At 40.0% G+C, this 21,331-nt stretch overlaps 1 protein-coding gene across 15 annotated transcripts in view; it reads left to right on the forward strand.

The window, feature by feature from the left end:
• The window catches only part of BNC2 (basonuclin zinc finger protein 2), a 445,041-nt gene that overhangs the window by 315,975 nt on the left and 107,735 nt on the right, over positions 1-21,331 (forward strand). For all 15 annotated transcript variants that reach the window (XR_010588655.1, XM_065549486.1, XM_065549492.1 and 12 more), the window contains one exon: positions 7,586-7,821. Coding sequence is in view for 14 of the 15 variants with exons in the window: in XM_065549486.1 (XP_065405558.1) it covers positions 7,586-7,821 (236 nt within the window). In the remaining variant the exon portion in view is untranslated. The remainder of the gene's footprint in view (positions 1-7,585; positions 7,822-21,331) is intronic.

Here is a 21,331-nt window from a genome sequence, read left to right on the forward strand (position 1 = left end):
CCCTATCTCTCCTAGCAGTTAAGTCCCTTTGATCATACCAGACATCAACAAGAAAAAAGAACTGATTTTTTTTAATTTAATTTTCTTTTAAGGTTCACTACTGAGTTTAAAAAATATCCCCTCTCATCGAGTATCTCCAAACAGTCAAAGTTGCTTCTAACCTTCATATCACAGGCAATAATTTAGGGAAAACTTTTTCTTCCACTATTGGTGAAAAAACATATATATATAAAACATAAAAGAAAACACCTGTTTGGCTTGCAGGAATTGGCCTGGGAGGCTGTTTTCCTGACAGGCCAAAAGCGACCATCACAGGGCCCCTTAAAAAAAAAAAAAAGTCAGGATTTTTTTCCCCCCTATTTCATGTGAGCATTGGCAGAAACTCTGACAAGCAGTTCTTCATATTTTATTATGTTCTTGTCTGGCAGAATCTCTGTCAGGCAAAAACCTTGTCAGCGGAAAACCTGTCGTAGGATCAGAGGAGACAAAAACAGGTGTCACACAGGCAGTCAAAACTGAAGGAAAAAAAAGATTAGGCTAAAGAGAGAAAGGCAGACAATTACATTAATGCCATTGCTTTTATCTTATAGATGTGTGTTATTATCTCGGGGTGCTGAGTGCGCAATTGCCTCAAAGAAAAGTAGACAGGAGACAAGGGGAAACTTGATAGTTATTAACTGAAGAGGCAGTGTGTCAAAGCTGGATGGGGTTCAAAGTTTTGCAAAGGGATAAAAAAAATAGCAGACAGCAAAGCAACGTCTGTGAACAAACGGTGGTTCTGCTTTCGGCTACATAAACCTAGTAGCAATCTAAATTTTTCAACTTGGAATCAGATCATAGAGAGAGAAATTAATGAAAGATTTCATTCAGACTTTTTAAATAACGTTTATTCTGTGTACATGCAACTGAAATGCAGTCTGCTTTTTTCTTTCTTTCTTTCTTTTTTTTTTTTTTGGTCATTCAAGAGGCATGGTGAGGCATGAAGAGGCATTTGTCAGCTTAGCTGTATTGTTTGGGTATGTATAAAACACCCATGATGAACACACTTTTATTTTTAAAAAGCTATTAAGAAACCTTTAACTAAGTGTGAACATCTGTACATGCAAGCTGTAAATTAAGAGATCACATATGTGTTCCTCTGTCAGAGACTAAATGAATTTGGCAAATGGCTTCCATTGCTAGTTCTTAAGTACTGTAAAACTCCAAAGGAAAAGTTGCTCTTGCTCCCAGATCAGAAAATGCTATCCTCACTCCCCCTCCACAATGTTTTAAAATCTACCGTGACTGAGTGAATGTCTCCTAAAAGTAGATTAAATTGGGACAGCAATGAGAACGGGGTGAAATGAAGATAGCCAAAGGATGCCATTTCATGCCTCGTGCTTTGTTTGCACTGTATCAGGATGTCATCTCTCCACCCTAAATATTCATGTTCTCTCACTGTTTGAACTGAAGGGTGTATGGGGAGATTTCACGGCCTCTGAGAGCATTTATACCCTTCTCTGGATATTGCTGAATATCTTGCCTATGTGCACCTTCTGTTCCTGACTAAGGAAGACACTTTTGAAGAGCAAATTTTTCACCTTTGAAATGCAGTGTTGTGCCGAATGGCAGGTATTATTAAAATTTGTTCCAGAGGGAGGATACTCCGCTAGGATTGCTGTAGTTTGCCCACCCCTTCAGCAAATTATTTATTCATGTGCTGTATTCCCTCCTTTAAGAGGTGTCTTACTTTTGTATAGGTTGGTGGATTGGTGATTGGAAAAAAATAGATCTGAACTCCAAAAAATGTGCAGCCATTCATTTTCACCATTCATTCAAGTAAATGTAAAGCTAACTGTACTACACACTACTGTATGTGGAAATTGCCACTAATAATGCTCTGTTTGCTCATCCCGTGTCGGTTGTTCTGCGCACTGTGTTGCAAGAGTGTTATGGAGCCTTGCCATATGGGTCTTGTATATTTAACCTGCCTGCCAAGTTTTGTTGTTTCAGAAAGTGGCTCAGCTCATTTTAAAATAAATAAATAAAAATCTCCCATTTGTTGCAAGGCTCCCTGAAGTGTGACTCACTCTGCTAGTCATGGAAACACAGCAGTTTAATGTGGGAGTTACACCTATGGTAAAGCCAGCAGCATAAAACAGAAAATTTTATTTTTAAATTTGTGCATGTGTTGTGTGCACGTCTGGTAGGTTGGGTGGGGTGGTGTTGGGGCTTCAGGAAATATAATAAATAGAAAACCTGTTCAGTCTAAATTTAAGATGGAAATAGGAATAAGATCCATTTTAATCAATAATATTTTCATGCTAAAATGTGTAGTATTCTTACTATGCAAAATTTTAGCTGTGAGGCATTGTACTAGTCTACTGGAAAGTCTTGATCTTTTTGGAGACATAGACTTTTACTAGATCTGCTTTCCCCACTCCAGAGTTCCTAAATATTCTGCTAGAATCTGGAGATTAGCAAAGAATATCTGTATTTAAAAGTATAATTCTCATTCAAACTAGCAGGTTTGTAATTCTTTTATATTGAACCAAGGCAAATCTCATTCAAAGTTTATTCAAAAATGGATGTGAGATTTTAAATATACAGTGTGTATGTGTGTGTGTGTGTGTGTGTGAGAGAGAGAGAGAGAGGAATATATTCAGAGGTAAGATTTCCACTTCAGCCTGAACTCACCTTATGTATTTTGGTATGGGAGGGGTCCCAGGTCAGTGAGAGGTCTTGTGTAGCTGGGCCTCATAAAAACTGGCTGAGGTATGGATGAAGTGAAAGTCTTACTCTGTGTTCTCTGGCTTTTGATAAATCGAACAAGTCATTTTATATTATTTTAATATACTTTTTGTATTTAATTTCCTTTGAATTGCATAGGGTCCCTCAAAACCAATAAAATGTAAATGGAAAAGCAGATTTTTTCCCCATTTTTTACTACAGTTAAAAAAAAACAAACCAACCCACAAATGGAACATTAAAGTTTGTCCATTGATAAATTATAACTGGGTCCAAAGCTTTTGGCATAGAATACTTAATACACATGTACAGGCTAATCCATTGGCTGAAATTTTGCATAGTAAGAACACTACAAATGGTAATGTGAAAAGACTGACATTGTCTCAATTCCAAAGGGCCCATTTACAATTTGAATCATAGTATGCATTGTCTCATTAATATCTATAGGAATTTGTTTGTTGCTATTATATAGGAAAGTACATATAAGCCAAATTTTCAAAAGGAGTTCAGACCCAGCCTCCATTTGTGTGTGCACAACTTGCATGCACACTTTTCCGTGCAGTTTTTTCACCATCCCTTGTGCACAGAATTGATGGTATAGATGAGTAAAACACATTTGGCCAAGAACTTCAAAAACTGATTCCTAATGTTAGTTCCCTCAGTTCGTATTTAGGTACTTAAATAACTGGCCTGATTTTCAAAAGTGCTGAGTACCTTGTATCAGAGGGGTAGCCGTGTTAGTCTGAATCTGTAAAAAGCAACAGAGGGTCCTGTGGCACCTTTGAGACTAACAGAAGTACTGGGAGCATAAGCTTTCGTGGGTAAGAACCTCACTTCTTCAGATGCAAGTCTTCTGAAGAAGTGAGGTTCTTACCCACGAAAGCTTATGCTCCCAGTACTTCTGTTAGTCTCAAAGGTGCCAGAGTACCTTGTAGTTCCTTGCATCTGCCATCTCTGTCCCCATCTTCCCCATGCCCCACTGGAGGATGTTTGTTTTCAAATTGTGTTGCTCTGGCTCTTGGAATTGCTGGACTTTCTTCTTCCTGGATTCTGTTAGCACTCATGAAATTAATCGAGCTCATTGCTTTTAGCAGTAGTGACACACTCTAAAATTTAATAGAATACATGCGACCCTCCAGAACCTGGGATGCTAGCAAACTCCAAATCTCGCAGGTTATTTGGGCAATTCTCCCTTGCAAAACTGTAAGCGTTGGTAGCTGTGCACAGATCCCAGCACAAGCAGCTGGACTGTGCTTCTCCTGCAGCAGGAGCTTGGATGGAACCTGAAAAAAAGGGGCACATGCTTTGTATATACATGAGTCAGTTATCTCAAAGAATCATCTTACTAGCTTTCCTGCTAATCCTCAGTGCTTCCTTGTACACAGGGGACAGGAGTCAGGTATATGTGTGGGCAGTGAAGAGTTGTTTCACCTTCCCATCCAACAAGGCTAACACCAGCTCTGATCAGGCCCTAAAAATAATATAAACTATTCAAAAACAGGGTTGATAACAGAAACACAGACAGACCAGAAGCAGGAGCAATGATACTTGATAACTCAAAGAGCTGAGGGAAGAGAGAAGAGATTCCCTGTTCTTATAAGACTTAACAAGTGAGGCAAGATGGATGAGGTAATATCTTTTATTGGACCAACTTCTGTTGGTGAAAGAGCTACATAGAACTCTTCTCTGAGTAGCTCAAAAGCTTGTCTCTCTCACCAACCAAAGTTGATCCAATAAAAGATATTACCTCACCCACCTTGTCTCTCTAATATCCTTGTACCAACACGGCTACAATAACACTGCATACAATTAATTAACAAGTTAATATTTCTTTGGTCTTTAAAGAAAATTTATTTGGCTCCTTTTTTCACTAATTATAATTCCTGAAATGAACATTTTAAATTTAGAAATAATACTCCTCAAAAATATTATTCCACTGTGTGTTGTTCTAGTAAAACACCAGGGCCTTTTACAGGCCATTCCACAAAAATGTTGACAACTTTACTTGCAAAGTATGTGGTTTAATATTCATTAGACCTCTTTTCCCTCTGTATATCAACTCATCCAGAAGTGGGGAGTACCAGGAGATGGGGGCAACATCAGCCACTAAAAAGGGGTGCCAAAATGGGATGGTGCTTCCTAGTCTTAGCACCTAAACTTAATATACTGAACCCAAAACAAACACACATGGCTTTTTAAAAGAGTATGTGTGTTTTTTTTTCAAAAGTAACATGAGCATTAATTAATGAGCCACAAAAATTCCAGCTGTTGGCCACAAACTTTCTTATGCCTTTTTCTGGCACAAATGCATTTCCTTCCTCTCCCCATTCCTGTATTTCATTTCAGTCTGTAGTGTGGTATTTGCCTATACTCTCTGAACACTCTTGTGACACACCCATGGAAAAATACATGCCTTTTTTGTTATAAATTACGCATTTGAATGCACCATCCTGACTTGTGCTTAAAAAAATTGGAACTCAGTGTCTCTATTTGTGGTTACTATAATTTGCAGTATAAGACCCCAATTCCAAGTTGAAGATGGTTTTGGTGAAATGTAGACAAATTCAGAACTAACTCCTCATCCAGTTTTAAGATCCTAACTAGGGCTCCAGTGGTAAACTTGTTAAAAAAAATTAAACCACTCTATGTGAATTTGGTGCTAGATTGAGAGCCCTGGAGTCTGAAGCCCTATTTTTGACCACAGGATAAGTACAGTGTAGGTTGTGAAAGCTGTTACCCAGTGTTTTGCCGTGTGCTTCAGTCCTCTGGAAGGACCACTTGTTACTTTCTCCTCTTCTTGTCTATTCCATCCCTGGCCTCTCTGCAAAGGCTTTTGGTGTCAAATGTGGTGGTGGTTTTGTAAAATGGGTAGTTTTCGACTAGGAGCAATACCAAGACCACCGCACTTTTTTGCATAGTCCCCATACAGTCATTAGAAGAAAACAACTTTCAATCACTACTGACCTGGGTCAATTTGGAAGTAGCACCTTAAACCCCTGAGCCATTCCATCAAACTTTTTAGAGGCAAGTACTTACCCTCCCTGTATACATTTTTAAATTAAACTATTTTATTTAACAAAAAGCACTATGCTCACCCCTAGAAGAGGAGTATGATGCAGTGGTTAAAGCACATGACAGAGACTAATGAGACAAGTTCTATTGTTGGCAATGACATGGATTTGTGTGATCTTAGGGCACTTAACCTTTCTATGTCTCAGTTTCCCAATCTGTAACAATGAGGCTGGTAATACCAGAGTAGTCAAAACTTGCTTCAGAAGGGCGTTGTGAGGCTTAAATCATTGTGTAAATGTTTGGAGATTCTTGGATGAGAGAGAGGTGCTATGACTATTATTAATATGTTATTAATGTATTCAAATCTTGCTCTTCCATTCCAAATACCCATTGTTATGTGACTAAAAATAGATTCCATTATTTTCCTTACCCACTATGGAGGCACATACATGTCAACACCCCCTACCACAAATACATACACATATTCAAAAATTTCAATTTTCTAGGTTCTTTATTCCCTTAATGGAGTACTTTGATATATCTGTTACAGTACTAACAATGTAACCATCTTAGTAACAATACCATGGACAAGAACAAAAACATTTTGGGTTATTTGAGCTCTTCAGGTTTTAATCTAGCCTGTTTATTAGGTTCTAAATCAGCTGTTCATCATAAGGCCAAATAGTTGAAGAGTGTTGGAAGAATAACAGACAGAATCCTGCCCTTCACATTTCTGCAATATAAATGCCCTGTGAAGAGACATAGGACTTCAATCCCCAAGTTTGTCAATCCCTTATCTTTCATGAACGTTAAATTTACATTTAAAGCTATTTATTCAAAGTAGCTTGAACCACTAGAATAGGGAAGATCAGACAAATCAGTTGGAAGAAATGAAGTATAAGGAAACCAGAACACTCTGACAAAAATATTCCTTGGAGTAAATATGTTGAATGAAGCCAGCAGGTAAATGATAAGGGCCTATACAATCTCGATGTAAGAAAGCAATTTATCAAGAGTACATGAACTCTCCAGTGAATCCAAGAAGAAACCAAAGTGCAGGAGGAGGAACCCCTAAAACATTATTTTAAAAGCTCAAAAAGTTCTGTTTAAAACAAATAGTCTGGAAATTTAGGTTCTGTGATAGAATCCATAAAGTGGAAAAAAAATTGAGAGCAAATAGTGGTATATGCTGAAATGTATGATGCCATATGTAATTCCATTACATTAAACATTACATAAGGGGATAAAGAATTACTAGATACTCCTCCCAGCAAACCAAAAATAAAGCTCAAACCTCCTGCAAACCTCGCCTTCCCCACTTCTTTAAGTTATTAATATATTTGATCATAAAATTCATACAAAAGAGGTAAGTTGAATTGAATTGGCTATGTTTGCTAGCAGCTAGTTCAATTAGCAGTAAATTGATTACTCCAGTTTACGATTATGCACTGCAGCAGTTTTTAAAACATTGCAGTGGATTCTATTTTCTGTAGATTAAGGCTCAAATCATTCATTTGGGTGCATCCATTTCTGGTCACCCCAATGTGAGATACTGAGGGCCCGATTCTTCAGAGATTGTGTGTGTGCCCAGAACTCCAATTGAAGTTAATGGGAGCTGCAAGCGCTCAATACCTTTGAAAACCAGCAGGGCACCAAAAACTTAAGCATGAAAGATTAAAGGAAACTCTTGAATGTTTGAGCTTATTGCTTACTGTCTCTAGTCTGTAGTAAAGAGGATACACTTTGTGTTTAGGTAAGACTCACTTTGATATGCTTTAATAATCTTACTTTTATTTTCCTCTTTCCCCATCTCTGTGTCTACTCTTACCCAACCTGTATCCGTCAGCTTTGGACAAGCTTAGCACTCAGCATCTGTACCACCCTACCCAAGTGGAGATTGTGCAGTCCAACGTAGTGTTTGACATCAGCAGCCTGATGCTCTATGGTACCCAGGCTGTGCCTGTGAGACTGAAGATACTGCTGGACCGACTCTTCAGTGTGTTGAAGCAGGAAGAGGTGCTGCACATCCTGCATGGCTTAGGCTGGACGCTTCGGGACTATGTGCGGGGCTACATCCTTCAGGTAAGAAGAGGTTTAAGGCATGTAGTAAAAATTGTTTGGCTGACCATTATTTTGTATGTTGAAGTTACTAACAGTTGTGCACCCAACATGCTTTTTACTAAAAGTCTGTCCTTTTAACTGTGGATCTTTAGGATAAATAACTGTGAGATGTATTTGACATGTTGTACCTTGACTGTGGTACAGTATATAAAACTTGCTAGTTTTACCTAAGGTACAGATTCCTATCCACAGTATTCCCTTTTACTTCCCTACACTTAGTGTAGGAAATACCTTGAATACTGCAAATACTGAGGTTACTTAGCTGCAAGCCTTATTTAGATACTAAGGCAACTGGCATGTTTTCAGGGGCTACCACTCAACTTCTATAATCTGAAGTCCAGTGCAGTTGCTCTTTCCTTCCTTCACTCATTTATTTTTGAGGGACAACTATCCTATAGTATATTAAAAAGCCATATTCCTGATATAAGTTCATGGTTAAAAGCTAACCTTTGAGCTTTTACATGTACTCTTACAGGTTTATAAACCCATTCCTTTTGTAAAATTGTAACAGCTTGATTTAGTCACAAAAAATGGCATTTCCATGTTTAATCTTCACCCAGTCACCTGCATTAAAACATGGCATCCGTTAGCTTCCAAGATGATTTATTATGCTAACTGTTCAAAAGGGGATTTCAGATCTCGTGTCCTATACCGCATGGTGCTGAGTGCCTTACATTGCTACGGGCTTCCATGGGAGTTGAGTGCGCTCAGCACCTTACAGATTCAAGCCCATAATTTGGACATACCCAAATGAGCCAACCTTGATTTTGAAGATTACTATTATTGCATTTTTGTATTTATTTTATTAATTTATTTAGGTACAAATAACATACTTGGCATGGTACAGAACACAGAGGAGTCTTTGTTCCTGCCCAAAGGAACTTTCAATGCATATTTCTTTTATTGCCTGTTTCATGCAACATCCTTTCTGTAGAGGAAGCTCATTAGCCTGCACATAATTACACAGTCCTTGATAGATCATGTTTTCAAAGAAATTATCTTAAAACTCCTTCTAAAAGATTGTCATCATAAACAGTTCTGCATTGTAGAAAAAAAGCAAAGAAAAAAAAGGCAAGTTTTTTAGATTATTTTAGCATTCTTTATGGATTTTTTTTAAAGCTAAATTTTACAGGTGTCTACAGGTAAAATATAATCTGCTATGATTGTAACCCAGTTTCAGAAATTAGAATTGATCTTTTCAGAAAACATGAATGCAGTGTGTCTTGTTACATGCTGTAGTTGCTAATAGGTGGCTTGTATTATTGACAGAATATGGATATTTTTTAGTGATGCCCTGTATGCTTTGCATTACATTTTAAATTCCTGGATTCTGAAGGTTGTTGTTTAAAAAGGGTGAAAAAATCCTAGTATCCAGATGGTTCCAGATGACAAGCTTGCTTCCTATTTAGAGACAAACTGTTCGTTTTCAACCATATGATAAAATCAAGATAAATATAGGGTCGGAAACAACATTGCAAGCCTCGGATCCGATTCAGTAACCCTTGCAGGCAAGAAGAATCTCACTGAAATCAGTGAGACTGCTCATTTAAGTGTTGCAGAATCAGGCAATTATCTGTTGGAATCATCTGAAGATATGCTAGAATGGAATGTAATATAATTATATAGAGGATTATAAACAGTCACACTGTGCGTCTGAATGGTGTAAAACCCTATAATACACCATTAGGCTAGAGGTCAGTTTATCTGGCTAAAACTCAATCGTATTGTAGCCCTCAAGGCATCAATTTTACCATTATTGCACTCAACAACAGTATATTGAATATTATGTCAGTTAAAGAGAATAATTATTGAGGCGAGTTAAGGGCGGCTGTTAAAGTCTTACCACATATTGACTTGGTTTGCAATTGGCTGTAGATTGTGTTACTGGGCAGATGAAGACGTACTGCAAGAGACTTAGTCAAGTCTGTCTATTAGTTTAGCTCTCTAATTTTGTTTGTATTAACGCTAGAAAACAAAGTATATGGGGGGAAAAGAGAGTTCACAAAACATGTTCAGTGAAACCTGAAGGAATGTGATCAAAATCTTTGCTACCTAACATTAGCATTTATGTTTTGGTTTTTAAATAAATACATTGCAAGTAACTTTTTCTTTAGTGGAGGAGGCTGGTGTAAGGTAGATTCTGTATGGGAACATGTGGTACCCTAGCCACCGGCACTTTGAGTTCACAATAGTGAATATTATAGTGTGCAGGTTTTTCTGTGAGGGTCATCACTGTAGAACTTGAGCACTTCCCAGATATTACTCTGTTTTTCCATACAAAAAGCTGGGTATGGAAGTATTATGAGCCTCATGTTACTGATGGGGAGACAGAGGCCTAAAATTAATTGTCAGAATTCACACATGGAGTCTGTGGCAGAATGGGGAACTGAACCCAGATCTCCTGAGCGCCAGTCCAGTGCTGTGGCTACAAGGCCTTTCTTCCTTTTGCATGCAAATTCATTTCTGTTATAACCTAGTGTATTCACTTGCTCAGAATTTTCCCATATGTATGTACACAGCCAATGTGCTTGGATCTACTTAGCAAAAACTTGTCATGTTTTCAGGAAGTTAGCTGATTTCAGCCACTCCCCTATCACATAGGGGAAACTAGGACCCAGGTGTTCTTCCCCTCCCCCTGCCTTGTGACCTTGGGGGAAATTTGCAGATAGTAACTAGTCAGAGACTTCCGTGGGTAGGCGCAGCTGGGGAAGCTTCCAGGCACAAACATTCAGATATTCTGAGAACTTACAACAGTTTTGGCTGAACTGTCTCTGCCCTGTGATGATTGGCTGTTTGCTTCAACCTTCTCCCTCACAGTCTCTTCACCTCAGTTTTACTCCACACCTGCCCCTCTGAACCTCTTCTTCCCTGCCTTGTCCTCTCTCACCTCCCTTCCCATCAGGGTCCCTTCTCCCTTTACTTTTCTTTCCAAGTAGCTGATCCCTTCCTAACTAAATCCACCAAAAGAAGAAAAAAAAAATCACAGGACTAACATGACATTGTTTGCTACCATCATCCTATCCATAGTCTAGGTCCGTAACGAAGGGGAATCTCAGCAGCAGTGGCCATTGCAGATCTCCATGCACCTAGTCCTGAATACAAATTCCATAGAGCGGGTTTCCATCCAATGTGGAAATTCTGATATTTCAACGTTTGTTTTTGTCCTGAATGAGGATAAAAAGTCAAAATACTGGAAACTTTCACGGAACAGTGAGTTGTGAAAAACTTTGATTCGGAAATGTTGAAATGCTTTGTTTAGATGTTTCCAGTCAATACCAAACATTTCAACATTCCTGAACTGAAATATTTCAGTTCAGTTCAACAAATCAAAACAAAATATTTTGCTTGGCTTGATTTGACATTAGTCTGTGTTCCCCCAAGCTGCCGTGGAGTCTGGTGGAAGTTGTAGTTCAGGTGCCTCATGCCTCCATTTACCTCTATGGACTGGGTTCCTCACCTGAACAACAAGGTGCATCCCATGGTGCACCTTGGTAAAATGATTCCCATAATGCACCACAGTGATTCAAAGAGAGGGAAGACCATAGAGCACTGTGTGAGATGTAGTAACAGCTAGGGAGCCCGACTCAAAAAGGAGAATGGAAGCATGAGGCACCTGAACTAGAAAAACCTATGAGACATCATGGCAGCTCAGGCAAACACAGACTAATGTCAAACTGACCTGAAACTAAATGGGTCCATTTGGTTCAAGAAACTAAAATGTTTTGGTTGTGTTAACCTGAGCTGATATGAACTGTAATGTTTTTATTGTCCCAATGGAAAATTTTAAAAAATGAGTACAATCAAAGCTTTAAAATTTTCAGGGAAAATTCCCAACCACCCATATTCCAGAACAATTTACAGAGGAACAGAAGAGGCACACCTAACCCAGCCAGTGGTAAGCAAGTCAGACAGCAGGGCTGTGCTGGTGTATGTTTGTCTTCCACACGGGTGTGATTCCCCCTGGCTTTTGGCTGCTCAAGGATTTTGTCTTTAATAGTGAATTTAAAAAGTAACTTGGACGGGTAACATTTTTTGTGCTTATGGAATGACTTGTTGCATCATTCAGCCAAACCCTTAATGGACCATTATAATGATACAACACTGAGCACAATAGGCAACTCAGGGCGTTGGTAATGTGATAGTCTTTCACCAGTGTTAGAATCTAGGCAAGGTCGATAATGGGGGAAAGTCATTAACACCTGTAAGTTGTTCAATGGCCAGTGCACAGTGAATGGTGGTCTTTATCTAGTTCCTGGTGCACAGGTGTACACATCATAATTGACACTGGTTGACAATCTGGTAAGCAATCTCAACAGAAGTAATGTGGGAGACTAAACTATTCTTTCATTCCTAGAGTGTGATCCCAGGGAAGGGAAACTGTCTGGGCTATATCCATTCTGTGGACAAAAAAAGGGCTTTAGTTTTTCGGGCTGTTAACCTGTTGTCTACCAAAAGAAATGAATTTGTTTTATTTATTCTACTATTCTGGTACTGAACTGTAGGTCTTCTCACTGAGAAAGTGCAATGTGAATCCATTTTTGTGTCAGTGAGTTTTTCTGTCATCCAATTTAAATATGCTGGTTCAGATTCTGGCACCCTTACTCTGGCTCAACTTCCATTGATTTCAATTGGGCCATAAAGAATTGCTTAAGGTGAATAAGGGTTGTAGATTCTGATCCTTTACAAATAATGTTTTTATGTTGTTGTTAATAACAATTCAGTACTTTTAAAAGCCTTTCATGAGCAATTAATACTTGCAGCATCACAATACGGATGGGGAAGTTAGGGCACAGACATCGAGTTAGTGGCCAGGATTAGAATCTAGGTATTCTTTATGCTTTCCTGCTCACATACCATCTGCAAAAATCCTACCATAGGCATTTAGTTAAGAATTCCACTGCTGCTGCATGACCCAGAAAAGACTCCAGCTCAGTCTCCCATTTCTGTGATGGCTCTGCAGGGCTAACCAGACTACAAAGAGATAAACACTTGTTATAGTCACTGAAGTCAGCTGAATACACAGAGGGAGTCAAATAAGATTGTTGTTTTTCCACAGACACTTTTCTGATGATAACTGCACACTAACTCAGTCAAGTTGGACATGCTCTATACTTCATGGTGTAGTGTTTTTTTAAACTCCGTTTTGAAATATATATATTTTTTAAATCTCTGAAGTGTACCCACATCCATATCAGAGTCAGCAGGGAAATGGATTGTTCTTTTGACCCATTTTTGCATCGAGAGTAGGTACAGGTGTTTGAGGAGAGACCAAAGAACTGTAATGTGTTTTTCTCCTTTTCTTTCCAGTCCCCTGCATAATCATTAACCTGATGTGGCTATGGACATTATTTAACTATCCTTAGAAGTAAATATTGCTCACAATCGGATTTGCCTATGGCAGCTTACAATAAAGCATTGGTAGTGAAGTTCAGGATAGAAAGCATTACCCTCCTTGAGCAGAGTGCATGTCTGCATCTCAGCTTTCCTGTCTATTATGATCTGTTAGAATAACATGGTGCCTAGCTAAAGATATTTGTACACTACAGTTCCTGCGGTGGCACAGCTACGATGCTGTAGTTGTTTAGACCAGGCCTAAGATGCTCGTGTTTTTGCTATCAAGCATAAGTGCAAGACATTCCTGGGTTTATGTAAGCAGTTTCCTGAAGAATCTCCACTCAACACATAAGCATCACTAGCAAAAAAAGAGCACTCTGGAGATATCAGTTGGGCTAAGGATACGTGTGGTAATGGTAACATACCTTCTTAAACTCAACACTATCCATTAATAACAGTCATAAGTCATGTGAAATTGCAGTCCCAAGACAAGCATTTCATCACAACAAGATTCCATCTAATTGGATAATACCTACAACACATTGTTTATGATGATGAAAATAATTAAACCAAGAGGATTTTTGCAATCTAATGGTGACATGGGTAACAAGCCAAAAATAGTTGTATCCATTTCAGTCAGAGAAAATTCTTCTGCTTTTCTTTCAGATAGATTGTAAGAAGATGCAACAAAATGACAGCTGACAATTACCTACCATGAGTACAATGAAAATGTATTTCATGTATGTTGGGTCTCTCTGCATTTAACAAAGGGTTCTTTCTCCCATCTAAGTCTGGCTGTCTCTTTTTCTAAGTGTATTTAACATCAAACTATCTTTATTAATGAATACTTTACAATTGTTTAGCAAATTCCATCTGAGGATCTCAGAGCAGCTTACAGGCATTCATTAATTTAGCCTTGCCACATCCCTGTGAGGTAGGTGAGCATTATCCCCTTGTTACAGATTGAAAAAATGAGGCATCAAGAAGCTTAATAGGCAGCAGATTAAAACAAACAAAAGGAAGTATTTCTTCACACAACGCACAGTCAACCTGTGGAACTCTTTGCCAGATGATGTGGTGAAGGCCAAAACTATAATAGAGTTCAAAAAAGAACTAGATAAATTCATGAAGGATAGGTCCATCAATTGCTATTAGCCAAAATGGGCAGGTATGGCCTCTGTTTGCCAGAACCTGGGAATATGCAACAGGGGATGGGTCACTTGATGGTTACCTGGTCTGTTTATTCCCTCTGAAGCACTTGGCATTGGCCACTGTCGGAAGACAGGATATTGGGCTAGATGGACCTTTGGTTTGACCCAGTATGGCCGTTCTTATGTTATGTTCTTTTGTTCTTAAGTTAGGAGGCTTACCCAAGAAAGTCTGGTGCAGAATGTGGAATAGAACCCAGACTTCCACCTCCTAGCCCAGTCATTTCATCACCTTTCCATGTTCAGTTAATAATTGCCACTGATATTTAAATTATTTGAAGGTGGAAGGGAGTTACCTTTCATTTATGGCTTTATTAATTCTGCCTTTTTTCAGGTTTGTGCAGTATATTCTGCTCTGTATTTTCCTTCTCTTATTTGTTGTTTCATATATTCACTTTTGCTCCTTTGCTCAAGTGTTCTCTCTGTTTAACTTCTCTCTGCCAAGACCCCCAAACCCTGGCAGTTTTCAGAGCATCTGTGTGAATGAAACGTAAATTGACTACTGTACGTGCTGCTTATTTCTTGCTTTCAGTCCCTCTTTTTCTCCCCTCTTGCTTTTCTCTTTCCAGTCCCACTTACTCCCTCTGTTGTCCTTTTCTCCCAACTCCCTTTCTCCTCCTCGAGCCTCATCCCTGTTCAACTTCCCTTCCTTCCCCACTCCCTCCTCTTTATCACATTATGCCAGGCCAACTGACAGAAATTCTGGGCCTCGGGGCCAGGGCCGTCCCTGGGCGGAAATGATGAATCCATCACTTCTGGGACCACCCATGACGGCCTGCAGGGCCCCCGCCCAAAGCGTGGGGCCGGGCAATTTACATATGCCATTCACCTCCTGAGTTTTCCATTCCACCCACAGCACCTACCTCTTAAAATCCATGGTTATGATCAGCTGGAAGAGTTTCTTCTTTTCCACGAGCCAGCTTAAAGTGACTCCCCTCATTTGCATGAAATAAAGGGCCAGTACTGTGCTCCTTTCTCTTTTGTATTCATTTCAGCTGTTCTAAGCCAGCAGTGAATATCACCTACACTATCAGCTGAAAAGTTCAAATAAACTTTAAGGACTGAGAAGGGGCAGGAAAGCACAAAGATTCCGAGCCATCACACAGCTCTTGAGCCACAGGGAAGCAGTGTTGTGTAGGAGGACAGCAGTGTTGCTCTGACTCCAGTGTGCAATGCTTTCAAAATTTGTGTGTGTATCTGCACTTACCTTCCTATCATGCTACTTTTGGTACCCTCGACTCTGTAGCACCACTCCCAACTGTCCTGATGATGTGACTTTTTAACTTTTATCACACCCATTCACGCTTATATGCTACCTGAACAGGATAAGAATGGGAGAGAGGCCAAGAGTTCATAGGCACTTCTGAATGTATCACCAAGTCAGGTTGCATGACAGTAGAGGCATGGAAAACATGCAAAGACAATTTAGGTTTTCAGAATGTGTGAAGCGGGAAAATACTGTGTGCTGGTGCTCTGTGACTTGTCTCTTGCAACGAAGCAGAGGGCTGACTAATCCCAACTGGTCAACAGTGGTGTATGTAATGCTCATATATAGTGGTTGCTAGGAAATAGTCAACCTTTATGCAGTTGCCAACCAGTGGTATCTGAGAACAAGAAATAACTAGACTATCTCAGATACCTCAGGGTGGCAAAGGCAACCATTGCATGGCTGGCAAAGGCAAAAAGAGACTCTGTAGATGTATGTTTCTTTTACCAGAGAAGCAGTCCTGGTTGTTTACAATATTGGGGTAAGCGGAAGCAGTGGTACGGAGCACACAGTCATCCCACTGACTGACACATGGTTTCACACAGCTGGGCACAGAGCGTGGAAATGCCTGTTACTGAAGGTCTGTCAGGCATACACCAGAACCATGTGTGCTTCTTTTTAAACTGAGCCGAAAAGCTCTTTAGCTGCCAAGAACTAAATTAATGGTTCTATTTCTTATGCAACAATTGATGAAATCACAAACACCTAAAACAGAGCGAAGAGGGGGGAGGCACATTTTACTTCAGTCTCTTTGCTTCTTAAGGTGTGAGTGATGCCATCAAGTGAACTTGGGTTTTGGCAGGTAAGCAAAGGAGAAAACAATTTTCATCTTTCAGAAATTCCAATAACTCTTTGTGATCATAACCCTTCTTAAATGATTGTTTTAAATAAATAAAATGGGATAATCTGTGGGCATGTCCAATGTTATCCTCATCTCCTGCGCCAGAGAATCACTCTTCTCACTGAACACACTCATTTGAATCAGTCATCAGATCAGATTCTCCATGAAGTTCACTTGGCTACATTGAGGAGCTCTGACTCTTGCTGTATTTGGGGTCAGAAGGCAGGGGTTAATGCCAATGCCCAAGTTCCATGTGAGCAGTGCAAGGATCTTTTTTTTTTTAACACCTTATATTAGTGAGAATAGCTGTGCAGTCTCTGCACCCAGAACCACAGAGATCAGCATTCTCTCCCTCCCCCCTTCCATCCTCCACCGTAGTACTAAGTTTAGTGCCTCTGCTCACTAAAGACCAGTATATCTGTCTCCTGATGACTTCTGGCTGAATTCAAATTGTGGTCTTGGAGGTGAAAGGGTCAGTGCATTACCCAGTCAGCCACATATCAACTGAGATTAGCTCAATTAGAGAGTACTTAGTATTTGGATCCTTCCAAACCATGCCAGTTAAATAGTTAGACTTTTCCCAATTTAGACACCTACTGCCCTTATCTTGAAATTTGGGGGTAGTTTTGATTGCCTATGTGTCAGAGCTGGCTTCAGGCAGTATGAAACCTAGGACCACAGAGACTTAGGAGTCAGGAAAGCCCTCAGAGACTCAAACTTGTCATCTATCTAGCATCAGTTGATTTAATGCTTTTCTTGAAGTCTAAGGGATCTCAGGGGGACTTTTTCCCCTTGCAGCACTGATCTTTCAATGAGGTACTAGTGCTTGTCCTAAGCAATAACAAAGAATAACAGTGAAGTGTGAATGACTCTTATTAGAAGGGGTAAATGTCATTAACACTTATTGTTGCCTTCTAGGCAGTAAGAGTACAATGCCAAGCACAGAGAGCGCAACAAAAAAACCTACCTTAACACTGTACATTCTGAATCTATAAGGTTAAACCCTTATATTTTAATTAAGGAATTTAGTTTTATTTCCATTTAAGAAATCTCTCCTGTGTGTTGGTTGACATTTATGTAGAAATGTGAAGGAGCATGTCCTTGTGTCTTGAACACTTGACTTGGATTCAGGAAACCTGAATTCTTCTGCTGGCTCTGTTTTTTTTAACTCGTTGCATGACTCTTCTGGGTGTCAGTTTCCCTTATGTACAAAATGATCCTAATTAATATTTGGGTGTTGTAAGGCTAAATTAGTTAATGTTTGTAAAGTGCTTTTGAGATCCTCAGATGAAAGGGGGTATGTAATTACTAATGGCTGGTCTATACTAGAAAATTAAATCTATCCAGTTATGTCGCTCAAGGGTATGAAAAATCCACAATTCCTGTGCAACACTGTTAAGCCAACCTAAATCCCAGACTAGACAGTTCTAGGTCAAAGAAGAATTCAACCTAGTTGCCACCTCTTGAGAAGATGGATTTACTACAGCAGTGGGAGTACCCCTTCCGTCACGGTGGTACATGTCTACATGGAAGCACTGCAGTTGTGCCGCTGTAGTATTTTAAGTGTAGACATAGCCTATGTAGTAGTATTGCTAAGTAAAATTCTGAACGTCACCACTGTCTGGAAAAGTATTTGTCAGTAATTAATTTTTAACATAATCTTTTTGGCAAACTTGAGAGGAAAAAGATTGTATCATCTTTTAATTTTGGGACATTGTGGATGATTTTTGCCTTATTATAGTAGACAAAAAATTGTGTATTTGTGTCTGCGTATATACAGTCTTGAACTCCAGACCCCGTGAACTTAATGACAGAATTCCCATTAACTTCAGTGGGGCCAGGATTTCATCCTTGGAGTCTTACAATGCCTCCTACAAGAAGGGTGTGGAAGTCAGTGTTATTCATTGACATTCATCCTGCAGAGCCAAGAAATCTCTTGCAGGAGTAGTTGGAATTTTAAGGCTGCAGGACTGGATTATGTCTACATAACATATATGATATGTTAGTATTGATATGGAATTTGATATGGCAGTATTGAGTATCGCCAACCCCGAACATTCAAAAATCATAAACCAGAATCCCAAAATTGTGAGATTGTTTAATCATGAGATTAAAAAAAATGGATTTTTGGTTCTATTTGCCTGTTTGTATTTGAGCATTAGGGTTCACGTTTTTAAGCTTTTCTCCACAACCATTAGGCTTGTTTTCTTTCTTTCTTTCTTTCTTTCTTTCTTTCTTTCTTTCTTTCTTTCTTTCTTTCTTTCTTTCTTTCTTCAAAAGAACTTCAGGAACAGTGGTTTAAGAACACCACCTATTATCATGGCAGAAGTTATCCTGAATCACTAATAAATTATGCAGGACATCCCAAACAAGTTTTTATATCCCACACACACTCCTATGTATGTCGCTTCTTTTATAGAAAAACTTTTTAAAGCTTTAGCAAGTATGACAGACCGAGACCAGTGGGGTACAGGAGTCTGGTAGAGGGCAAATATACTGGTCACTGGATGAGTAGTTTTCTGTTCCCTAAGTGACCAGAGCAGGGGCTGCACTAGAGTAATCAGGAACCTGCTAGAACCAGTTAAGGCAGGCTAGCTAATTAGGACACCTGGAGCCAATTAAGAAGAAGCTGCTAGAATCAATTAAAGCAGGCTAATCAGGGCACCTGGGTTTTTAAAAAAAGGAGCTCAGTGCAGTTTGTGGTGCGAGTGTGAGGAGCTGGGAGCAAGAGGCGCAAGGAGCTGAGAGTGAGAGGGTGTGCTGCTGGAGGATTGAGGAGCACAAGCATTATCAGACACCAGGAGGAAGGTCCTGTGGTGAGAATAAGGAAGGTGTTTGGAGAAGGCCATGGGGAAGTAGCCCAGGGAGTTGTAGCTGTCATGCAGCTGTTACAGGAGGCACTATAGACAGCTGCAGTCCACAGGGCCCTGGGCTGGAACCCGGAGTAGAGGGCGGGCCCGGGTTCCCCCCAAACCTCCCAATTGACCTGGACTGTGGGTTCGTCCAGAGGGGAAGGTCTCTGGGCTGTTCCCCAACCCACATGGTGAATCTCTGAGGCAAGAAAATCCACCAATAAGTGCATGACCCACCAAGATAGAGGAGGAACTTTGTCACACAAGTGTTAAATAATTATACTGGTACTATTTTTCATTCCTTGCAACTGTAAAGCCAGCTTCCTCCTTGTCATGAGTCTACCCAGAAAGAGAGAGAAATGATCACTAACAACATTTTAGAAAACTCTAAAAATAGCTTTTCTGGGTACATCATCACATTTTTTAAGGGCCAGTATCTTGGGACATTCCAGAACTAGAAGAAGCAAGTGCTGCATGTCCCACTGGAAAACTTGAACTCTCTTCCTCTTTCATTGGTATAAAGTTCCCATTTTTTAGACGCAAAGGGTTGTTAGATAATGGATGTTACCACTGTCAGTGGTCCAGACCTGCCTGTCAGTGGTCCAGACCTGCCTATCAGTCATCCTATGCCTCAGACCAAGATAATTTTTACTTTTGTTTTTGAGGTGTGGGAGCAGAGGTGGAGGGGGGAGGAGCAGGAAGGAAAAATGTCTATGGCAGATTGTTTTGAAAATAAGTAAGTATTATTTTGACTGTTTGAGACTTCTCAGAGATATGGAAAGTTCGAAGCTGGAAGATGGATTAGCACAGGTGAGGTGATCAATGGCACATGATGAATGTCATTTAGATATCATCAGCTCATTGTGATGGGTTCCCCCTGGGTTCCACCTGGAACTGGGATACCACTGAGCTCCCTGACCCATCAGCCTGGGCTCCCACTCACTCTGTAATGCTGTGACAAGCTGCAGACATGCTTCCGGTATCTCACTTTCACCAGCACAGGGACACATTCAGCTCTAGTAACATGCAGACAGGCTTTCTGACCAGCCCCTGCATGGGAAGGCTGTACAGCTAAGGCACTTACCAGCTTCTCAGGTGCACATCTTCTCTGGAGGGTAAACCCAAAATTATACCGTCTTGCATTGCACCGAGAACTATACAGCTTAAGCTCATAAAATTCACCCTCTCCCTCAATGTGGAGAGAGAGATGCAACAGCTTTCTGCCCCAAGTTACGATTTTCACACACTGGTTTTAGAGAAAACAAAAACAAGTTTATTAACTGCAAAAGATAGATTTTAAGTGATTATAAGGGATAGCAAACAGATCAAAACAGGTTACCTAGGAAATAAACAAAAATGCAATCTAAGCTTAATATACTAAAGAGATTGGATATGAGTAGCAAGTTCTCACCCTAATTGTTGATTTAGACAGTTTGCAGAGATCCTGGAGGGGCCAGCTGTGCTTGCTTGCAGCTTAAAAACCCCAAGTATTCTTTTTGCAGGCTAGGAATCCCTCTAGCCTGGATCCAGCCCTTCCCTCTCCCCCACCCTTCAGTCCTTATTCCTCAGGTGTTTTCAAGAGTCTTCTTTGGGCGGGGAGTCAGTGAAGAACCACAATGAAGTAATTCCCCTGCCTTAATAGCTTTTGCATATGGCGGGAACTCTTTGTGTCCAAGCTTGGTTCCCATGCCTGGTTAGTGGAAAAACACTGGTATTCCAAGATTAAGTCCATTACCAGGTAATTTGATCATATGCCCGTGTAGGGACACAGCAGACATGACTTGTAGGCTGTTTGTAGCATCCTCAGGAAGGCTCCCTGGTGGGAGATTAGTTTATTCTAATACCTATTGTTCTCCCTAATGGCCCTTCCCAGCCAGATTTCATTCTGCCTAGTGGGCATTCCCCAGGTGTAAACACGTTTGTAATAGATGCATAAACAATATTCCTAACATCAGATACCAAAATGATA

This window comes from Chrysemys picta, chromosome 6 (genome assembly GCF_011386835.1).
Source record: "Chrysemys picta bellii isolate R12L10 chromosome 6, ASM1138683v2, whole genome shotgun sequence".
Lineage (NCBI taxonomy): Eukaryota > Metazoa > Chordata > Testudines > Emydidae > Chrysemys > Chrysemys picta.